This window comes from Pristiophorus japonicus, chromosome 4 (genome assembly GCF_044704955.1).
Source record: "Pristiophorus japonicus isolate sPriJap1 chromosome 4, sPriJap1.hap1, whole genome shotgun sequence".
Taxonomy (NCBI): domain Eukaryota; kingdom Metazoa; phylum Chordata; class Chondrichthyes; family Pristiophoridae; genus Pristiophorus; species Pristiophorus japonicus.
In genome coordinates, this window is record NC_091980.1 from 202,000,056 (window position 1) to 202,020,450 (window position 20,395).

The 20,395-nt window shown below is 42.3% G+C and overlaps 1 protein-coding gene across 4 annotated transcripts in view; it reads left to right on the plus strand.

The window, feature by feature from the left end:
- dph6 (diphthamine biosynthesis 6) overlaps positions 1 to 20,395 on the plus strand; it is a 363,508-nt gene that overhangs the window by 10,547 nt on the left and 332,566 nt on the right. For all 4 annotated transcript variants that reach the window (XM_070878999.1, XM_070878998.1, XM_070879000.1 and 1 more), the window contains one exon: positions 4,586 to 4,770. In XM_070878999.1, the coding sequence (XP_070735100.1) occupies positions 4,586 to 4,770 (185 nt within the window). The remainder of the gene's footprint in view (positions 1 to 4,585; positions 4,771 to 20,395) is intronic.

A 20,395-nucleotide genomic window follows, 5' to 3' on the forward strand; every position in this document is an offset into this window, starting at 1 on the left:
AATTAGTGCTCAAGAAGCACTTCCGATGCCTGGACCACTCTGGAGGCTGCCTGCAATACTCCCTTCAGCAGGTCTCTTTGAGCTCATTGTGGTGTGCTGCTACATAACTTAGCCATCATGAGGGAACAGGATTTTCCACTGAGGACCACCTCAGGAGAGAGGGGAGGAGGAGGACAATGAGGGTGAGGAGCCTGGCGAGGAACCCTTGCCACCACCACCAGAGGGGAGGTCTCGTGGAGCTTTCGTGACTGCAAAAGCCTTACATCAACGGCTCATAATTCAACACTTTGCTTGAAGAGTGAACGGCATGTTTGACCATTGCCTTGGCCACTCTATCCCACCATGTTGTCTGTTTCCCCTCTTATTCTGCAAATGAGACACTACACAGGAATGGTTAAGGTGAACAAAAGAATTTAAATTTTGTAACTGGAATAACATTTATTAAACATTATTGTGAACTTTTATAACTTAACAGAATTGGGAAACTTTAAAAACTTTTATAAAATAGCAACAACAACGAAACAACACCCCCTGCACCGAACGTCTTTTACCTCCGGCCCCGCCACCCTAACCCCCCTCCCTTGCGTCATGACCCTGCCCAAGGTGGCGCCAAGACGTCGTGCAGCAAGGCGGCCAGAGTCCTGCTGTATTAGGGGGAGAGACAATGGAGACGCCATGTCTGGATAGAAACATAGAAATTAGGTGCAGGAGTAGGCCATTCAGCCCTTTGAGCCTGCACCACCATTCAATATGATTATGGCTGATCATGCACCTCAGTACCCCATTCCTGCTTTCTCTCCATACCCCCCGATCTCTTTCGCCGTAAGGGCCATATCTAACTCCCTCTTGAATATATCTAACGAACTGACATCAACAACTCTCTGCGGTAGAGAATTCTCTGAGTGAAGAAGTTTCTCTGAGTGAAGAAGTTTCTCCTCATCTCAGTCCTAAATGGCTTACCCCTTATCCTGAGACTATATCCCTTGGTTCTGGACTTCCCCAACATCGGGAACATTCTTCCTGCATCTAACCTGTCCAATCCCGTCAGAATTTTATATGTTTCTATGAGGTCCCCTCTCATTCTTCTAAAAAAGGCCCGGCTTCTGAGTGGCAAGGCTCTTGCTCGGCCTCACCACTCACAGGATATGTGGGTCTGGGTGTGACATTGGGGACTACAGTTTCAAAGATGGAAACCATCAACAACACTTGGGCATTGACAGCCTCGGTGGTTTCGTGGTTCGCACGGACAATCTGTGACCCGACCTCCGTCATGTTCGTAGCTAGTGCCGCAATGCTTATGGGAATCCTACCCGATACCTCTAGGAGCTGTCGGGTGAGCTGGACGCTCTCCCTGGACAGTCCCACCATGTCCAGGTATGCACCTGCCTGTCTGTCAGCAGATCTGCTTTGATGACTCATACTCCGGAGAGACGGCATACGGGATTCAATGACAGCCATATAGCCACACGCAACATCATCGAAAAGACAATTAGTGCTCAAGAAGCACTTCCGATGCCTGGACCATTATGGAGGCTGCCTGCAATACTCCCCTCAGCAGGTCACTTTGAGTTCATTGTGGTGTGCTGCCTTGTACTCGGGGCCTCTGATGGCTCAAAACCCGAGAATGTTTCTTCCTCCGACGAGGTGCTGTCCGGAGAAAAAAGAGGCGTTGAGTGTATCAGCTTTTCCCCACCCCCCCCATCTCCCAGAACAGGCTGCTCCTCTCCTTGAAGTTCCTCGCCCTCATCCCCCTCCTCCTGATGGCCTGAGGTGGAGGCTTCCATTGGAGGATGTGGCGCATGCGACTCCTCATCTGGAAATAGAAAACAACAGATGGGTGGTTAACAGCAGGGGGAGGGGGCAGGGTGACATGAGTAAGGTCACATAGCACAGGCTCATTTGAAGGACAGCCGCTACTCTATTATATGTAGTCCAGAGACACTGCATCACATTGTCCCAACCCAGCCCGGGGATTTTGCAGGACTTGCCCTCACTTTCAAATGTCGGATCAGCACTCCCATGGGCAGTTGCCCTCCCTGAGGCACCGATCAGACCAGCTACTCGTTCCTCCAGGTCTGTCAGAGGCATGGTTCTAGGTGGACTGCTGCCTGTCCACCGCTACTCCCGATGGTTGTGGGACGTCTTTCTCTGCAAAGATGTCAATGGGAATGGTTACCAGCGGGCCCATCTCCTCTTGTGGCACACACAGATAGCCATCAAAGCACTTATACCATACTCTGTGCATTTAAATTTGTTTAATGGCCCTGGAAGTTGCACGTGGTTCATGAGGAAGACATCGGAGTGCAGAAACATCTTTTAAGATCTCAGAAAGCAATCTTAATAATGTGTAAAGATCATTCATGGTAAATAAGGTGCAACACTAAGCCTACCTATACCAACATGTGTCGGATTTATACTTTGAGAAATGAAGGAGTGCATCAATCAAAATATGACTTACTCTGACCATCCTGCTATGGTCATTTAACCTCTTGCGGCACTTCAGAAGTCGTCGATACAAGACACCTCCTCAGCGATGCTGGTCCAAATATGACAAAAAAACGCTGGGAGGGCTTTACTTGCACCCCTCCTGTTTAAATCCCCCATCTCCTCTCCACAGCTGTGACAAAAGTTTTGTTGGCCTCATTACTAAACTTTCTGGCTCGCTGCCTACTCCCATCTCCTTCCATCGTGAACGCAATCTAAAAATGGATGATTCAGTCCTGGTGTACTGCGCTGGCACTTCCTGACAGCTGACCAGAAACGCAGGAAGAAAAAAAAAAAAAATGGCAAAACAAATTTGCGCATGCGTAGAAGGTCCTTTTTTTTCCGCTTGCAAATTTTGGCGTTAGCGCACAAATTCAGTTGTACAACGCCAGATTTATCGCAATCGCTCTTCGCCGTTTGGCTAATTTTAAGAGCTCTGGCGATAGTGGTACCCCAGCGGTAAAAAAATTTTTTCGCTGCAATTATCGCCCAAAAATGGCCAAAATTGCTAAAAGCTGAAATTTTAGCCCAAAGATTCTATGATAAAGTCACTGGAGGGGGTCTCTGTTTGAGAACAATTATTAGATTTGGAAACTTAGCTTCATCAAGTACTAGATGCAGGACCTTCGTTTTCTCACCAGAATACGGGTGTGACAGCGGGTGCAGAAAGAACTTAGCCTTCTATCGTGCCCACTGTAGGTGATCCAGGTCTCTTCGACCATACGTGCTCAGTGTTTTCTTACATTTGGACAGGTGTGATCTTTGACTCTTTGAGTTTGTACAAAGTCTTTTTTTTTAAAAACAGCTTCATAATTATTGGCAATATTGCTTACCAATCCACTTCCATCATGATTTAAATATTTTTCATCCTTCATTTAGATTCACTCCATGTCACAGCCAGTTCTTAGCCAAGAGGTCTCTGCTTAGTAACTCATTTCTAGGAGTTGCATGAGAGATGTCTGGAATTACACACTAAGATTTGTTTTCACTCCTTCCAGCATGTGGAAACGTGAACAATCTTTGTCTTACTCCTGACCCAGTGGCTCATCGAAGATTATGAACTTACAGTATAAATCCCTTGCAAAATATGTTGGAACACCAGCCTATCTGGGCCAATACACTGGGATTCTTTCCGCATACAAAATGTTTTGAGTTGTAAACTAGTGTTGTATTTATTGCACATTTATTATAAAACATCAGCATGGACGAGTTACATATATTTAAGGAAATAGTAAAGAAATACTGAGAAAATTGTAGTGAAGTTACTTTTTAAAAAGTTTTTTAATAACTTATTTATTTTTTTAATCTCACTGACATGACTGGAAATAGAATACCTGTAATAACATTGTGAAAAAAATATGGCCAAAATTATATGGTGTCTGGTAGCATAGTGAACTGGGAACACGGGTCATGAGTTGAAATCCCACTGGCAAGTTCTGAAATTGAATTTTAAAAATCTGGTCATTTTTGGCGTAGCACCAAAAGATTGCTGTAAAACCCAGCTGGTTCACTGCTTCCCTACCTGATCTGGCCCAGGTGCGTCCAATTCCACACTGCCTTATTGGCTCTTAAGACCTTCAGAGCACCTAGGGACGGGCAGTAAATACTGCCTTGCCAAAGTTGCTCACATCCCAAGAACATATAAAAAAACATAATCAGAGCATTTTTAGAGGTGCAGGTGAATTGTAGAATAACGAGCACTCTTTACAATAGGTGAACAGCAAACTATAAGGACCTGACAAAGTGACGGCTTAAGAAGCTGCTACATAACTCGGATCTTTGGTATAAGGCTAAATGGATTTAAAGGACCAGGCCAGTTAAGATCTCCAAAGGGATGGGCCCAGCCACAGGGATCCGAGGCAGGTACTTTGCTTCCAAAACAGTGAAGCAGATGAAACTCAAATATTGAATTTTATAAAAATAAGTTTTTATTTTCTCAAAGTATTGCTTCGTTTGTAAATTTTAAGCACATCACTTGCTTTGACAAATATCAAATATTCTGTTTTGAGTTTGTAAGTAAGGGAGTACAGATGTCAACAAGGTTCACTGTCTTGGTTCTCCTTCAGCCACTGTCTTATTGACTGACTGTTTATTCCTGCAGATGAGCTTGACAGTTACATGTATCAGACAGTGGGACATGAGGCTATAGATCTGTATTCAGAAGCCATAGGCCTTCCACTGTACCGTCACACTATTCAAGGTAGCAGTCTAGCAATTGGAAGAGATTACACCAAATGTGAAGGCGATGAAGTAGAAGACCTCTACCATCTTCTGAAGCAGGTTAAGGTACCGATGAGAATATTTTGAACAGTCTTGATGAGTAATTTTATTTGTAAATATTCGTGAACTTGATTATCCTAGCTCTTTCTCACAAGGAATAATAGTATTTGAACAAATATATATTTTACAGCCTACTGTTGGTGTTGCAATACATAAATCAGCGTGCATATGTTGCAGTTTGCTGCCAAAGAATGATAAATGCTGATTTGATACAAGTCTATGTTGTATGTTAAAATATGCTTGCATTTGTTCAACCTTGATAAGTATGTCGTTTCCCAGGGTATTTTATCCTGAATTTACATTTATATGATTAGCAGACAAAAGAAGTCAAAAGTCTTTGTGCTGCATTTCATTTAATAATTGATTCAGTAATTCAATGTAAACATAAAACAATTTTGTATATTTTTCACAGCACTATTAAACTTTTAAAAATGTGCTGCTGTGTCTCGGTGACATTTAGCAGTGGGTTGATAATATTTCGGGTGTTGTTACAGTACAAGAACTGATCTGAGAACAGGTTGAGGCGATATGTGGCGAACATGCATCTGCGGACTGCTCAACAACAGTCTAAATTTTAATGTTACATAAGAACATAAGAAATAGGAACAGGAGTAGGCAATATGGCCCCTCGAGCCTGCTCTGCCATTCAATATGATCATGGCTGATCTGATCATGGACTCAGCTCCACTTTCCCGCCCGCTCCCCATAACCCCTTATCCCCTTATCGTTTAAGAAACTGTCTATTTCTGTCTTAAATTTATTCAATGTCCCAGCTTCCACAGCTCTCTGAGGCAGCGAATTCCACAGATTTACAACCCTTTCAGAGAAGAAATTTCTCCTCATCTCTGTCTTATTCTAAGATCATGCCCTCTAGTTCTAGTCTCCCCCATCAGTGGAAACATCCCCTCTGCATCCACCTTGTCAAGCCCCCTCATAACCTTAAACGTTTCGATAAGATCACCTCTCTTTCTTCTGAATTCCAATGAGTAGAGGCCCAACCTACTCAACCTTTCCTCATAAATCAACCCCCTCATCCCGGAATCAACCTAGTGAACCTTCTCTGAACTGTCTCCAAAGCAAGTATATCCTTTCGTAAATATGGAAACCAAAACTGCACGCAGTATTCCAGGTGTGGCCTCACCAATACCTTATAGAGCTGTAGCAAGACTTCTCTGCTTTTATACTCCATCCCCTTTGCAATAAAGGCCAAGATTCCATTGGCCTTCCTGATCACTTGCTGTACCTGTATACTATCCTTTTGTGTTTCATGCACAAGTATCCCCGGGTCCCACTGTAGTGCGGCACTTTGCAATCTTTCTCCTTTTAAATAATAACTTGCTCTTTGATTTTTTTCTGCCAAAGTGCATGACCTCACACTTCCCAACATTATACTCTAGCTGCCAAATTAGGACAGATGACTAGACTGCTGGATTTGTATTACAAATAAAGTTTAAGAAATTCCCAATGTGATCAATATTTTAAACTTCACTGTGTAATGAACTTGCAGTTATACTGCAGTGGGTGTGAAGCCAAAACGATGTGAGGTTACTTTGTAGAGCTGGTCTCATACCATTTGTGGAGTGCACGTCGTACCCAAATGAAACAATACATAAGAACATAAGAACTAGGAGTAGGCCATACACCCCATTGAGCCTGCTCCGCCATTCAGTAAGATCATGGCAGATCATAGAAAAATTACGACCCAGAAGGAGGCCATTTGGCCCATCGTGTCCGTGCTAGTCGAAAAAGAGCTACCCAGCCTAATCCCACTGGGTCCGTAGCTCTATAAATTACAGCTCTTTAAGTGCACATCCAAGTACTTTTTAAATGTGATGAGGGTTTCTGCCTCTACCACCCTTTCAGGGAGTGAGTTCCAGACTCCCAACACCCTCTGGGTGAAGAAATGTTTCCTCATCTCCCATCTAATCCTTCTACCAACTACTTTAAATCTATGCCCCCTGGTTATTGACCCCTCTGCTAAGGGAACTATAGGTCCTTCCAATCCACTCTATCTAAGCCCCTCATAATTTTATACCCGTCAATTAAATTTCCCCTCAGCCTCCTCTGTTCCAAGGAAAACAACACCGAACCTATCCAATCTTTCCTCATGGCTAAAGTTTTCCAGTCCTGGCAATATTCTCTAAATCTGCTCTGTGCCCTTTCTAGTGCAATCACATCCTTCCTGTGATGTAGTGACCAGAACTGCACGCAATGAACAAGCTGTGGCCAAACTATTGTTGTATACAGATCGAGCATAACTTCCTTGCTCCTGTATTCTGTGCCTTGGCTAATAAAGGAAAGCATCCTGTATGCCTTTTTAGCTACCTTATCAACCTGTCCTGCTTCCTTTAAGGATCTGTGGATATATACTCCAAGGTCCCTCTGTTTCTCCACACCTCTCAGTATCCTCCCATTTATTGTGTATTCCCTTGCCTTGTTTCCCCTCCCCAAATGCATTACCTCACACTTTTTCAGATTGTATTCCATTTGCCACTTTTCTGCCCAACTGACCAGTTCATCGATATCTTCCTGCAGTCTCGAGCTTTCCTCCTCACCGTCAACCACACTGCCAATTTTTGTATCATCTCCAAATTTCTTTATCATGCCCCCTACATTTAAATCTAAATCATCAATATCTACTGCAAAAAGTAAGGGACTGAGTACCGAGCCCTGTGGAATCCCACTGGAAGCAGCTTTCCAGTCACAAAAACTCCCCTCAACCATTACTCTTTGCTTCCTTCCACAGAGCCAATTTTGGATCCAATTTGCTACTCTCCCTTGGATCCCATGGGCTTTTACTTTTTTGATCAGTCTACCATGTGGGACCTAGTCAAAAACCTTGCTAAAATCCATATACACTACATCAAATGCACTGCCCTCATTGACCCTCCTTGTTACCTCCTCAAAGAACTCAATCAAGTTAGTCAGATATGACCTTCCCTTAACAAATCCATGCTGACTGTCCTTGATTAATCTGTGTCATTCTAAATGAAGGTTTATACTGTCCCTCAGAATTGATTCCAGTAATTTGCCCACCACCGAGGTTAAACTAACTGGCCTGTAATTGCTCAGTTTATCCCTTTCTCCCTTTTTAAACAATGGTACAATGTTAGCAGTTCTCCAATCCTCTGGCACATTCCTGTAGCCATTGAGAACTGCGACCTCAACTCCACTTTCCCACCTTATTCCCATATCTCTTGATTCCACTAGAGTCCAAAAATTTATCTACCTCAGCCTTGAATATACTCAATGACTCAGCATTCACAGCCCTAATATACTACATCTATTGGTTCCTCTTTATCTACCCTGCTAGTCACATCTTCAAAAAACTAATACATTTGTCAAACACGATTTCCCTTTCATAAAACCACGTTGACTCTGCCTAATCGTATTATGATTAGTACCCTGTTAGCACTTCCTTAATAATGGATCCCAGCATTTTCCTGACGTCGGGCTAACTGGCCTGTAGTTCCCTGTTTTCTCTCTCCCTCCTTTCTTGAATAGCGGGATTACATTTGCTACCTTTCAATCCACTGAGACTGTTCTAGAATCTAGGGAATTTTGGAAGATCACAACCAATGCATCCACTATCTCCTCGGCTACCTCTTTTTGAACACTAGGGTGTAGGCCATCAGGTCCAGGGGATTTGTCGGCTTTTAGTCCCAATAGTTTCTCGGGTACTTTTTCTCCACTGGTATTAATTACTTTAAGTTCCTCACTCTTATTAATCCCTTGGTTCCCCACTATTTTTGATATGCTTTTTGAATCTTTTACTGTGAAGATAGATACAAAATATTTGTTTAAAGTCTCTGCCATTTCCTTATTCCCCATTATCATTTCACCTGTCTCAGCCTTTAAGGGACCAATGCATGCTTTTGCTACTCTTCCTTTGTACATATTTGTAGAAGCTCTTACAATCTGTTTTACCTAAAGACAAAATAAAACCTAAACCATTTTATGTTAATCCAACAATATAGTATAAATGGCTTGTTAACATAACAAACATTAAAACTCAATAGCTGTAGATTATTTTATGCTTGGAACAGAAATTCTCCACAGTAAAAGTGAATAGGATGTAGTTTGTGTATATGTATCCCATGATTAGAGTAGGTATGTGTTTGCCTGAGGTCGACAGTTATCAGTTGATTCACAACACTGCATAAAACAATGTCACATTTTAAATAAAAATGATTCTACTTTGAGCATGAAAAATCACACAGTAGTGCTATACACCAAGTCTTCATAATTACTTTATCCTCTGCTAAGCACTTTATCTTCACTTGTACAGACTAACTTAATTGCTTTTAGGTCCACAACAAGTTGCATTGAAATTCCTTGAGGATACTTCATTTAGTTCAGGATCTTAATTGCCATTAACCCTTCACTTCCTTTTGCTAGTGTCCAGGTTTTTGAGTTATTTAATTAAATCAGCACCAAATTTTACTAAGTAGTCAAACCGTAATAGGTCCTGGAACTGCTTCAGGCTTCTTCTGTTAATACAGGGTAACCGGTTCCCATCAGTCTAACAACACCCAAGTTTAAAAATTCTCATTCTAGTGTTCAAATCCCTCCATGGCCTCGCTCCTCCCTTTCCCTGTAACCTCTTCCGCCTTACAACCCTCCGGCAACTCAGCTCTGCTCCAACTCTGGCTTCTTGTGCATCCTCTACGCCTTTCACCCTACCATTGGTGGCCATGCCTTCAGCTGCCTAGGCCCTAAGCTCTGGAATTTCCTCCTTAAACCTCCCGATCACTCTCTTCTCCTTTAAGGCTCTTAAAACCTTCTTCTTTGACTAAATTGTTAGTCATCTAATATTTCCTTATTTGGCTCAGTGTCAGTTTCTAAGCTGATTGTGCTCCTGTGAAGCACCTTGGGATGTTTTATTACATTAAAGGCGCAATATAAATGCAAGTTATTGGTGTTGGTTGTTCAATGTTGAAAGCAACTGCCCCTCTGGATTTTCTCTCCCTTATTTTTGCATGAAAGCAGAGGCTTCTGCTTTGCATCTTATCAAGGCATAGCAGAGGTTGTAAAATTCACTGGGTGGTAATTTTCACATTCACCACCTGGGTGGGATGTGGCGGAATAAATTGCCTGCCTCCCGTAGACCGTATCCAATTTTCATCCCATTGGACAAATAATGAATGAAAACAGAACAGCCAGGAGACTTATCCCAGAACTTTGCTCGTGTTGGTCTATAAGTAGTTCTTTGAATTGTCTGTTGCTAGGCTAAGTTGACTCAGCCCTGACTTTTCCAAATGCCCATCAGGGAACTAGCTCAGCTCGCATTGCATCTGCTGAAGGTCGGGCTCCTATCAGGAACTCGCCATATGGAGAATTGTGGGTTTGAACCCATGTCTTAACACTCTGTGGACCATCATCAGACTGCTCAATGATTTTGATTTCAGAAATAATTTGTGTCTTATCTTCAAAAAATATTCTTGTAGTTGATGTGTATCAAGTGCAGTGTTGATCACTGAAACTAATGGACCACTATAACTGGCATGAATTAATTTTAAATTGAATGTAAACAAAACTGCAGTTTTTGCTGTAAGATTACACAACTGAATGAGTTTGAGATGTCTGAAATTAGTTCCTAGAAGTTATGAACTGTGGTACAAAGCGGCCTATAAATTGAAAGAAAAGAAGGAACTTGCATTTATATAGCATCTTTCTCATCCTCAGGGCGTCCGAAAACATGTCACAGTCAATTAATTGCTTTTAATGTGTCATCACCATTGTTATATAGGGAATCGTGGCAGCTAAGGTCACATAAGCAGCAATGAGATAAATAACCAGTTAATTTGACACCAGTTGGCACACTCATATTATGGAATTGAATTGTTGCTTTTGATGTCAAAGCTGCCCAGGTTATACTGTGTGATTCCCACATGCACAGTTGGTTAGAAGGTGTGAGTGGGATTTTAAAGCAATTCCATGTGTGTGTATTTTGTGCATTTGCAATAAGTTACAAGTCACATTTGCCAGTCTGCCCAAAACTTTCCCAAAGATGGAGAGTGACACAGTTAATTCAGAGACTAGGGCCCTGAACTTAAGGAAAGGTAACTTCGATGGTATGAGATGTTAATTGGCTAGAATAGACTGGCAAATGATACTTAAAGGGTTGACGGTGGATAGGCAATGGCAAACATTTAAAGATCACATGGATGAACTTCAACAATTGTACATCCCTGTCTGAAGTAAAAATAAAACGGGGAAGGTGGCTCAACCGTGGCTAACAAGGGAAATTAAGGATAGTGTTAAATCCAAGGAAGAGGCATATAAATTGGCCAGAAAAAGCAGCAAATCTGAGGAATGGGAGAAATTTAGAATTCAACAGAGGAGGACAAAGGGTTTAATTAGGAAGGGGAAAATAGAGCATGAGAGGAAGCTTGCTGGGAACTTAAAAACTGACTGCAAAAGCTTATGTGAAGAGAAATAGATATGTGAAGAGAAAATGATTAGTGAAGACAAACGTAGGTCCCTTGCAGTCAGATTCATGTGAAGTTATAATGGGGAACAAAGAAATGGCAGACCAGTTGAACAAATATTTTGGTTCTGTCTTCACGAAGGAAGACACAAATAACCTTCCGGAAATACTAGAGGACTGAGGGTCGAGTGAGGAAATCCTTTATTAGTCGGGAAATTGTGTTAAGGAAATTGATGGGATTGAAGGCCGATAAATCCCCGGAGCCTGATAGTCTGTATCCCACAGTACTTAAGGAAGTGGCCCTAGAAATAGTGGATGCATTGGTGATCATTTTCTAACAGTCTATCGACTCTGGATCAGTTCCTATGGACTGGAGGGTAGCTAATGTAACACCACTTTGTAAGAAAGGAGGGAGAGAGAAAACGGTTAATTATAGACCGGTTAGCCTGACATCAGTAGTGGGGAAAATGTTGGAATCAATTATTAAAGCTGAAATAGCAGCGCATTTTGGAAAGCAATGACCTGATCGGTCCAAGTTAGCATGGATTTATGAAAGGGAAATCATGCTTGACAAATCTTCTAGAATTTTTTGAGGATGTAACTAGTAGAGTGGACAAGGGAGAACCAGTGGATGTGGTGTATTTGGACTTGCAAAAGGCTTTTGACAAGGTCCCACACAAGAGATTGGTGTGCAAAATTAAAGCACATGGTATTGGGGGTAATGTACTGACGTGGATAGAGAACTTGTTGGCAGACAAGAAGCAGAGAGTCGGAATAAACGGGTCCTTTTCAGAATGGCAGGTAGTGACTAGTGGGGTGCCACAGGGCTTAGTGCTGGGACCCCAGCTATTTACAATATACATTAATGATTTAGATTAAGGAATTGAGTGTAATATCTCCAAGTTTGCAGATGACACTAAGCTGGGTGGCAGTTTGAGCTGTAAGGAGGGCACTAAGAGGCTGCAGGGTGACTTGGACAGGTTAGGGGAGTGGGCAAATGCATGGCAGATGCAGTATAATGTGAATAATTGCGAGGCTAACCACTTTGGTGGCAAAATCAGGAAGGCAGAATATTATCTGAATGGCGGCAGATTAGGAAAAGGGGAGGTGCAACGAGACCTGGGTGTCATGGTGCATCAGTCATTGAAAGTTGGCATGCAGGTGCAGCAGGCGGTGAAGAAGGCAAATAGCATGTTGGCCTTCATAGCTAGGGGATTTGAGTATAGGAGCAGGGAGGTCTTGCTGCAGTTGTACAGGGCCTTGGTGAGGCTTCACCTGGAATATTGTGTTAAGTTTTGGTCTCCTAATCTGAGGAAGGACATTCTTGCTATTGAGGGAGTGCAGCGAATGTTCACCAGACTGATTGCTGGGATGGCAGGACTGACACACGAGGAGAGACTGAATCGACTGGGCCTGTATTCACTGGAGTTTAGAATGTTCCTGATGTTGGAGAAGTCCAGAACCAGGGGACACAGTCTAAGGATAAGGGGTAAGCCATTTAGGAGTGAGATGAGGAGAAACTTCTTCACTCAGAAAGTTGTTAACCTGTGGAATTCTCTACCGCAGAGAGTTGTTGATGCCAGTTCATTGGATATATTCAAGGGGGAGTTAGATATGGCCATTACGGCTAAAGGGATCAAGGGGTATGGAGAGAAAGCAGAAAAGGGGTACTGAGGTGAATGATCAGCCGTGATCTTATTGAATGGTGGTGCAGGCTCCTGCACCTACTTTCTATGTTTTTATGTTTCTATGGAAGGTCCATACAGACCAGTAATGGTGAAAACACATTGATGGCTTGAGTTATCAGATGGCCTAAGTCGTCAGCCACCTGGGATGAATGGTACATAAGAACATAAGAATTAGGAACAGGAGTAGGCCATCTCGCCCCTCGAGCCTGCCCCGCCATTCAATAAGATCATGGCTGATCTGGTCGTGGACTCAGCTCCACTTACCCGCCCTCTCCCCGTAACCCTTAATTCCCTTATTGGTTAAAAATCTATCTATCTTTGACTTGAAAACATTCAATGAGCTAGCCTTGGGCAGAGAATTCCACAGATTCACAACCCTCTGGGAGAAGACATTTTTTCTCAACTCGATTTTAAATTGGCTCCTCCGTATTTTGAGGCTAGTTCTAGTCTCCCCCACCAATGGAAACAACCTCTCTGCCTCTATCTTGTCTATCCCTTTCATGATTTTAAATGTTTCTATAAGATCACCCCTCATCCTTCTGAACTCCAAGGAGTAAAGACCCAGTTTACTCAATCTATCATCATAAGGTAACCCCCTCATTTCTCGAATCAGCCGAGTGAATCGTCTCTGTACCCCTTCCAAAGCTAGTATATCCTTCCTTAAGTAAGGTGACCAAAACTGCACGCAGTACTCCAGGTGCGGCCTTACCAATACCTTATACAGTTGCAGCAAGACCTCCCTGCTTTTGTACTCCATCCCTTTCGCAATGAAGGCCAATATTCCATTTGCCTTCCTGATTACCTGCTGCACCTGCAAACTAACCTTTTGGGATTCATGCACAAGGACCCCCAGGTCCCTCTGCACCACAGCATGTTGTAATTTCTCCCCATTCAAATAATATTCCCTTTTACTGTTTTTTTTTCCCAAGGTGGATGACCTCACACTTTCCGACATTGTATTCCATCTGCCAAACCTTAGCCCATTCGCTTAACCTATCCAAATCTCCTTGCAGTCTCTCTGAGTCCTCTACACAACCCGCTTTCCCACTAATCTTAGTGTCATCTGCAAATTTTGTTGCACTGCACTCTGTCCCCTCTTCTAGGTCATCTATGTATATTGTAAACAGTTGTGGTCCCAGCACTGATCCCTGTGGCACACCACTAACCACTGATTTCCAACCTGAAAAGGACCCATTTATCCCGACTCTCTGCTTTCTGTTCGCCAGCCAATTCTCTATCCATGCTAATACATTTCCTCTGACTCCGCGTACCTCTATCTTCTGTAGTAACCTTTTGTGTGGCACCTTATCGAATGCCTTTTGGAAATCTAAATACACCACATCCATCGGTACACCTCTATCCACCATGCTCGTTATATCCTCAAGAGAATTCCAGTAAGTTAGTTAAACATGATTTCCCTTTCATGAATCCATGCTGCGTCTGCTTGATTGCACTATTCCTATCTAGATGTCCTGCTATTTCTTCCTTAATGATAGCTTCGAGCATTTTCCCCACGACAGATGTTAAACTAACCGGCCTATAGTTACCTGCCTTTTGCCTGCCCCCTTTTTTAAACAGAGGCGTTACATTAGCTGCTCTCCAATCCGCTGGTACCTCCCCAGAGTCCAGAGAATTTTGGTAGATTATAACGAATGCATCTGCTATAACTTCAGCCATCTCTTTTAATACCCTGGGATGTATTTCATCAGGACCAGGGGACTTGTCTACCTTCAGTCCCATTAGCCTGTCCAGCACTACTCCCCTAGTGATAGTGATTGTCTCAAGGTCCTCCCTTCCCACATTCCTGTGGCCTGCAAATTTTGGCATTGTTTTTGTGTCTTCCACTGTGAAGACGGAAGCAAAATAATTGTTTAAGGTCTCAGCCATTTCCACATTTCCCATTATTAAATCTCCCTTCTCATCTTCTAAGGGACCAACATTTACTTTAGTCACTCTCTTCCGTTTTATATATCGGTAAAAGCTTTTACTATCTGTTTTTATGTTTTGGGCCAGTTTACTTTCGTAATCTATCTTTCCTTTCTTTATTGCTTTCTTAGTCATTCTTTGCTGTCGTTTAAAATTTTCCCAATCTTCTAGTTTCCCACTAACCTTGGCCACCTTATACGCATTGGTTTTTAATTTGATACTCTCCTTTATTTCCTTGGTTATCCACGGCTGGTTATCACTTCTCTTGCCGCCCTTCTTTTTCACTGGAATATATTTTTTTTGCGCACTATGAAAGAGCTCCTTAAAAGTCCTCCACTGTTCCTCAATTGTGCCACCGTTTAGTCCTTGTTTCCAGTCTACTTTAGCCAACTCTGCCCTCATCCCACTGTAGTCCCCTTTGTTTAAGCATAGTACCCTCGTTTCTGAAAGAACTTCCTCATCCTCAATCTGTATTACAAATTCAACCATATTGTGATCACTCATTCCGAGAGGATCTTTTACGAGGAGATCGTTTATTTTTCCTGTCTCATTACACAGGACCAGATCCAAGATGGCTTGCTCCCTTGTAGGCTCTGTTACATACTGTTCTAAGAAACAATCCCGTATGCATTCTATGAATTGCTCCTCCAGGCTATCCCCTGCGATTTGATTTGACCAATCGATATGTAGGTTAAAATCCCCCATGACTACTGTCGTTCCTTTTTCACATGCCTCCATTATTCCCTTGATTATTGCCCGCCCCACCGTGAAGTTATTATTTGGGGGCCTATAAACTACGCCGACCAGTGACTTTTCCCCCTTACTATCTCTAATCTCCACCCACAATGATTCAACATTTTGTTCATTGGAGCCAATATCATCCCTCACAACTGCCTTGATATCATCCTTTATTAACAGAGCTACCCCACCTCCTTTCCCTTCTTGCCTATCTTTCTGAATCGTCAGATACCCCTGTATGTTTAATTCCCAGTCTTGGCCACCTTGCAACCATGTTTCTGTAATGGCCACCAAATCATACCCATTTGTAATGATTTGTGCCGTCAACTCATTTACTTTATTTCGAATGCTGCGTGCATTTAGGTAGAGTGTTTTCATCCTCGTTTTTAAACCATGATTTTTAGTTTTTACCTCTCCTGCAGCCCTTTTATATTCAGTGGCCCTTTTTGTTTCTTGCCTTTGGTTTCTCTGCCCTCCATTTTTACTCATCTCTTTTCTGTTTTTTGTTTTTGTCTCCTTTTTGTTTCCCTCTGTCTCCCTGTATTGGTTCCCATCCCCCTGCCATATTTGTTTAATTCCTCACCAACAGCACTAGCAAACACTCCCCCTAGGACATTGGTTCAGTTCCTGCCCAAGTGCAGACCGTCCAGTTTGTACTGGTCCCACCTCCCCCAGAACCTGTTCCAATGCCCCACGAATTTGAATCCCTCCCTGCTGCACCACTGCTCAAGCCACGTATTCATCTGTGCTATCCTGCGATTCCTACTCTGAGTAGCACGTGGCACTGGTAGCAATCCCGAGATTATTACTTTTGATTATTACAAGAAGTAGAAAATTCACAGTGGTGTGATTGGGGAAGATTGCAGCCATATTGTTAGGAATAGTTTGGACCGTGCCTATAACCTTTTTGCCCTACATACAACCTGTGCTTTACCTGAGATAGGAGTGCTTGATGGGGACACTGGGCACCAGGATGGAAAAGTGTTCATTTTCCACCATGAATATGTCACCTTAATTAGTACAATTTCACAATTTTTATGATGTAGTCATACAGCTTGTCTTTCTATAATCATCAGTGTCTTATTGCTTCCTATATACATATACCCTTGCTGCCTGTAGAAGTACTAATAAAAATGGTCATCTACAAGAAGGTGTCAATAAAAATAAGATTACTAGCTGAGGACAATTTGCTACAGTCAAAGTACTCTAGAACTTCCAACTGTTGTAACTTTTACTTCTGCTTCCAGTTGAAAATGTTCAACACATTGAAGAGATACATACCTGGGCAGTGTTTTATGTTTAAATTAAGTTTATGCATTTTAAAAGTTCCACTTTAATCATTAATTTGCGAAAAGAGGTGATGTGATGCACTGAAACTGTATGCTTGGATTAAGTAAGCATTTATCCTGAGTTTATGGTATTGGTGAAGAAGCTAGATTTACTCTCAATATTCAGAATACCTTAAGCACAGTTTAAAACAGTTAGGATATGTTGCTTAAAGTGTAGGTCGGCCTGTGGGCCTATATATGAATGTTTTGGAAATCTGAAATGAAGGCATCAGTTGGAGAAATACCGAACACGGCAGCGAATCAACACCCGTTGATGAGAACATTTACTCACCCATAGTGTTTGCTTAATAGGGATGACTCGATAATGGAATTGTTTCACAGTGTTAACTGCTGTAACAATTTTTTGGTAATAATTTAAAATTCACTTGAATGCTTGCCAGATTTGCAGTAATATGATTGCAGTGTTTTGTTGTGGACAAAGACAACAGTAGTAAAGACCATTGGTCTTGTTTTAAAAAAAAAATAGGAAGAAAGGCACTTGTAATTACAAAAACTCATGGAATTAATAATTGATCTGTGAAAGGTTTTGTGTCATTCTTGCTAGTATCTTTTAAAAATACTGCTCAGCTAGTACTGGGTACCTGCTGTGGATTTTATGTAGCCCAAATGCAGATATGCTTGGGCTCCCTCTCCCCTTCTCCTTGGTTAACATTGCCTTTGCGTCCGGTTTGCAAAAATAATAAAAATTGCAGGTACAGTACAAATATGTTTGTGGAAACTGCGACCCAGGGTTTTATTTTGCTCATGGATATGGCAGTGGGTATTGATGAAGGATGTGAACTCTTTGTATTACGCAGTAACATCAGTCTGTTCTTTTTAAAGCATGCTTCGCTTTGACACTCACTGTGCTGCGTGACTTAAAATTGGACAAATAATTAATCATCAAATTATTTAAAATTCTTTTTTAAATTGCAAAGACAGAAGAATTATTAATGTGTTCGGGTTTTCCGTATAATTACAGCCAACTGGGAAAAGGTTAATTAGTGTTGTAAATTTTCAGCTATTCAGGCCAGGAAATAGCTTGATCCTTTAATTTTTTAATTAATCATTTATCAGACAGTTATGTATCTAGTTAGCAACAGATGCTTTAGAAGTTCTGCTCTGTAGCTAGAAAGCTTTGTTAAAACTTCATTTGTGCACACAGTAATTTTCTACTCATGGCAGTGTCAAAAAGTTTTTCCTGTATTAAAAGCCCAGGGAAGAGGTCATTCTCTTACATGTGCTATGATGTTTTCCCATTTGTTTCTGATAGGTTGTGTGGGTTTTTATTTATCCTCTTCTCAAACTGGTGGCTGATGCTGGCATCTGATTCAGGTGCTACCAGTGTCCATCTTGCACTTTGTACAAATGGGTATTACTTGAATGTGGACAATGAGTATAAGCTAGCTATTCAACCCCTGAGGGTATCACAACCGAACCTCATCCTTTCCTCACCTGGTGACGACAAATACACACACACACACACACTTGCGGCAGGATTTCAGCTGGATAGTGATCAGATTCCAGCTGAAAATTGTGTTTATCTTTGTTGTCAGAGGATCCTGGCTGATGTTTTAACACCCTGCTTAATCAAGGATACTTAAAACTAATTGTAATTCCTGTGCAGCCCAGGCTGACATTGGCAAACTCAGCACAAATCAGGTATCCAACCTTTTTGGCCTGTATGACTCCGTGCTATACCTCATTGCAGCAAGGCATCAAGCAGGAGGTTATATTTGTGCGATTAATGCTTTACTCCCCACCCTTCCAAATTTTCGAAGCCTTTACCTGAACCTCTCCTGTTGGCAGAAGTCTCAGAAAAGCATTGTAATAGCAAGAGTTAAAAGTTTTTTTTGTATCAAAATTGTGCAGTGTGACTTTGAGTAAAGAATTTCCACAAACATTGTTTCTGTTTCTGTTTGTAATTTATCTTTAGCTGAGGCAGTGTTTGTAAATAGTTATCTAAATGTTTCACAAACAAATTAGGCACTGGAGTGAATATTTCAATAATGTTAGTGATGAAAGCACAGAGACAGACATTGATACATAGTTCCAGCACATAATCTAATAAGTCTTCACTCGATGTGCATGTGATCCAAAAATAGTGCCCTGAGAATGCTGTACAATGACTAACCACAAATGCCCTTGAACTAACTTTGACAGTACAGGTAGTATGCAGTCTGAGTGATGCAGTCTTTTGCTTTAGCAACATAAGGTAACTCTTCTCTGAGAAGTGATTGTATTATGCATGGTTTGCAAATGCAACTACTTGTTTTGATCTATTCTCGCTATTCAGATTTGCAATGTTTATTGCATCTGTGTGACTGCCATATGGAAGTGGGAAGTGTGGTTTATGCTTTGATCTGTAACCATGAATGCAAACTTGATACTGGCAGTGCTAATGTTTACTTGCTGTAAACAGATATAAATTATGCCATAATTATTAGGATGGATGTGCTGGAAGGAGATTCAATATCTTACTTCGTGTAAATCTTGTGCTCATTGAGGCCAAGAAGATTGCTGTGGGAATGAATTGCTTCTGTTATGGGTATCCAGTATTGGCATCAAATACTCCCAAGTTAGGTGTAAGTAAAGCTTCCCCCCACTTTGCCCCAACAATGGGGTCAAGTTTCGGCCTGAGGTGCTCCTTTTTATTGGAGCAACTAGTTTAGAATGGAGTATCTTAGAAATTGCAATTCTCGACATTTAGTTTGCTCCAGTTCTAGTGAGTTAGAACAGTTTCATTTTAGAACTGATTTTTTTCCAAAAGGGGGCGTGTCCGGCCACTTGCGCCTGTTTTGGAAGTTTAGGCAGCAAAAACTTACTCCAAACTAACTTAGAATGGAGTAAGTGTAGATTTTTGTACGCTCAGAAAAACCTTGCCTACACTTTAGAAATCAGGCGTAAGGAAGAGAGATGGGGGGGGAGGGAAGTTTACAAACATGAAACACATCACTTTTACAAATAAAGAGCCATCATCAATAATAAATGACAAATAAATCAATAAATCAACCAATAAATCAATCAAAAAATATTACATTAAAAATAAAAAATAATTTAAAAAATCAATAAATAAACATTAAGTTTCTACTCACCGACTGCAGCACCAGGAGCCCTCCAGCAGCGTGCTGGGACGGGGCCAGTGTGTGTGTCTCTCTCTGTCTGTCAGTATCTCTGTGTTTCTGACAGAGAGGGGGGAGGGGGTGGGGGAGTGGAGGGGGGGAGGAGAGGGGAGAGAGAGGAGGGAGGGAGAGAGAGGAGGGGAGAGAGGGGAGGGGGAGGGGAGAGAGAGGAGAGGGGGGGAGGGGAGAGAGAGGAGGGGAGGGGGGGAGAGAGGTGGGGAGGGGGGGAGAGAGGTGGGGAGGGGGGGGAGAGAGGTGGGGAGGGGGGGGAGAGAGGTGGGGGAGGGGGGGGAGAGAGGTGGGGAGGGGGGAGAGAGGTGGGAGTGGGGAGGTGGGGAGAGGAGCGGGGGGAAATGGGGGAGAGAGGGGAGAAGGGGAGGGGGGAAGGGGAAGGGGGAG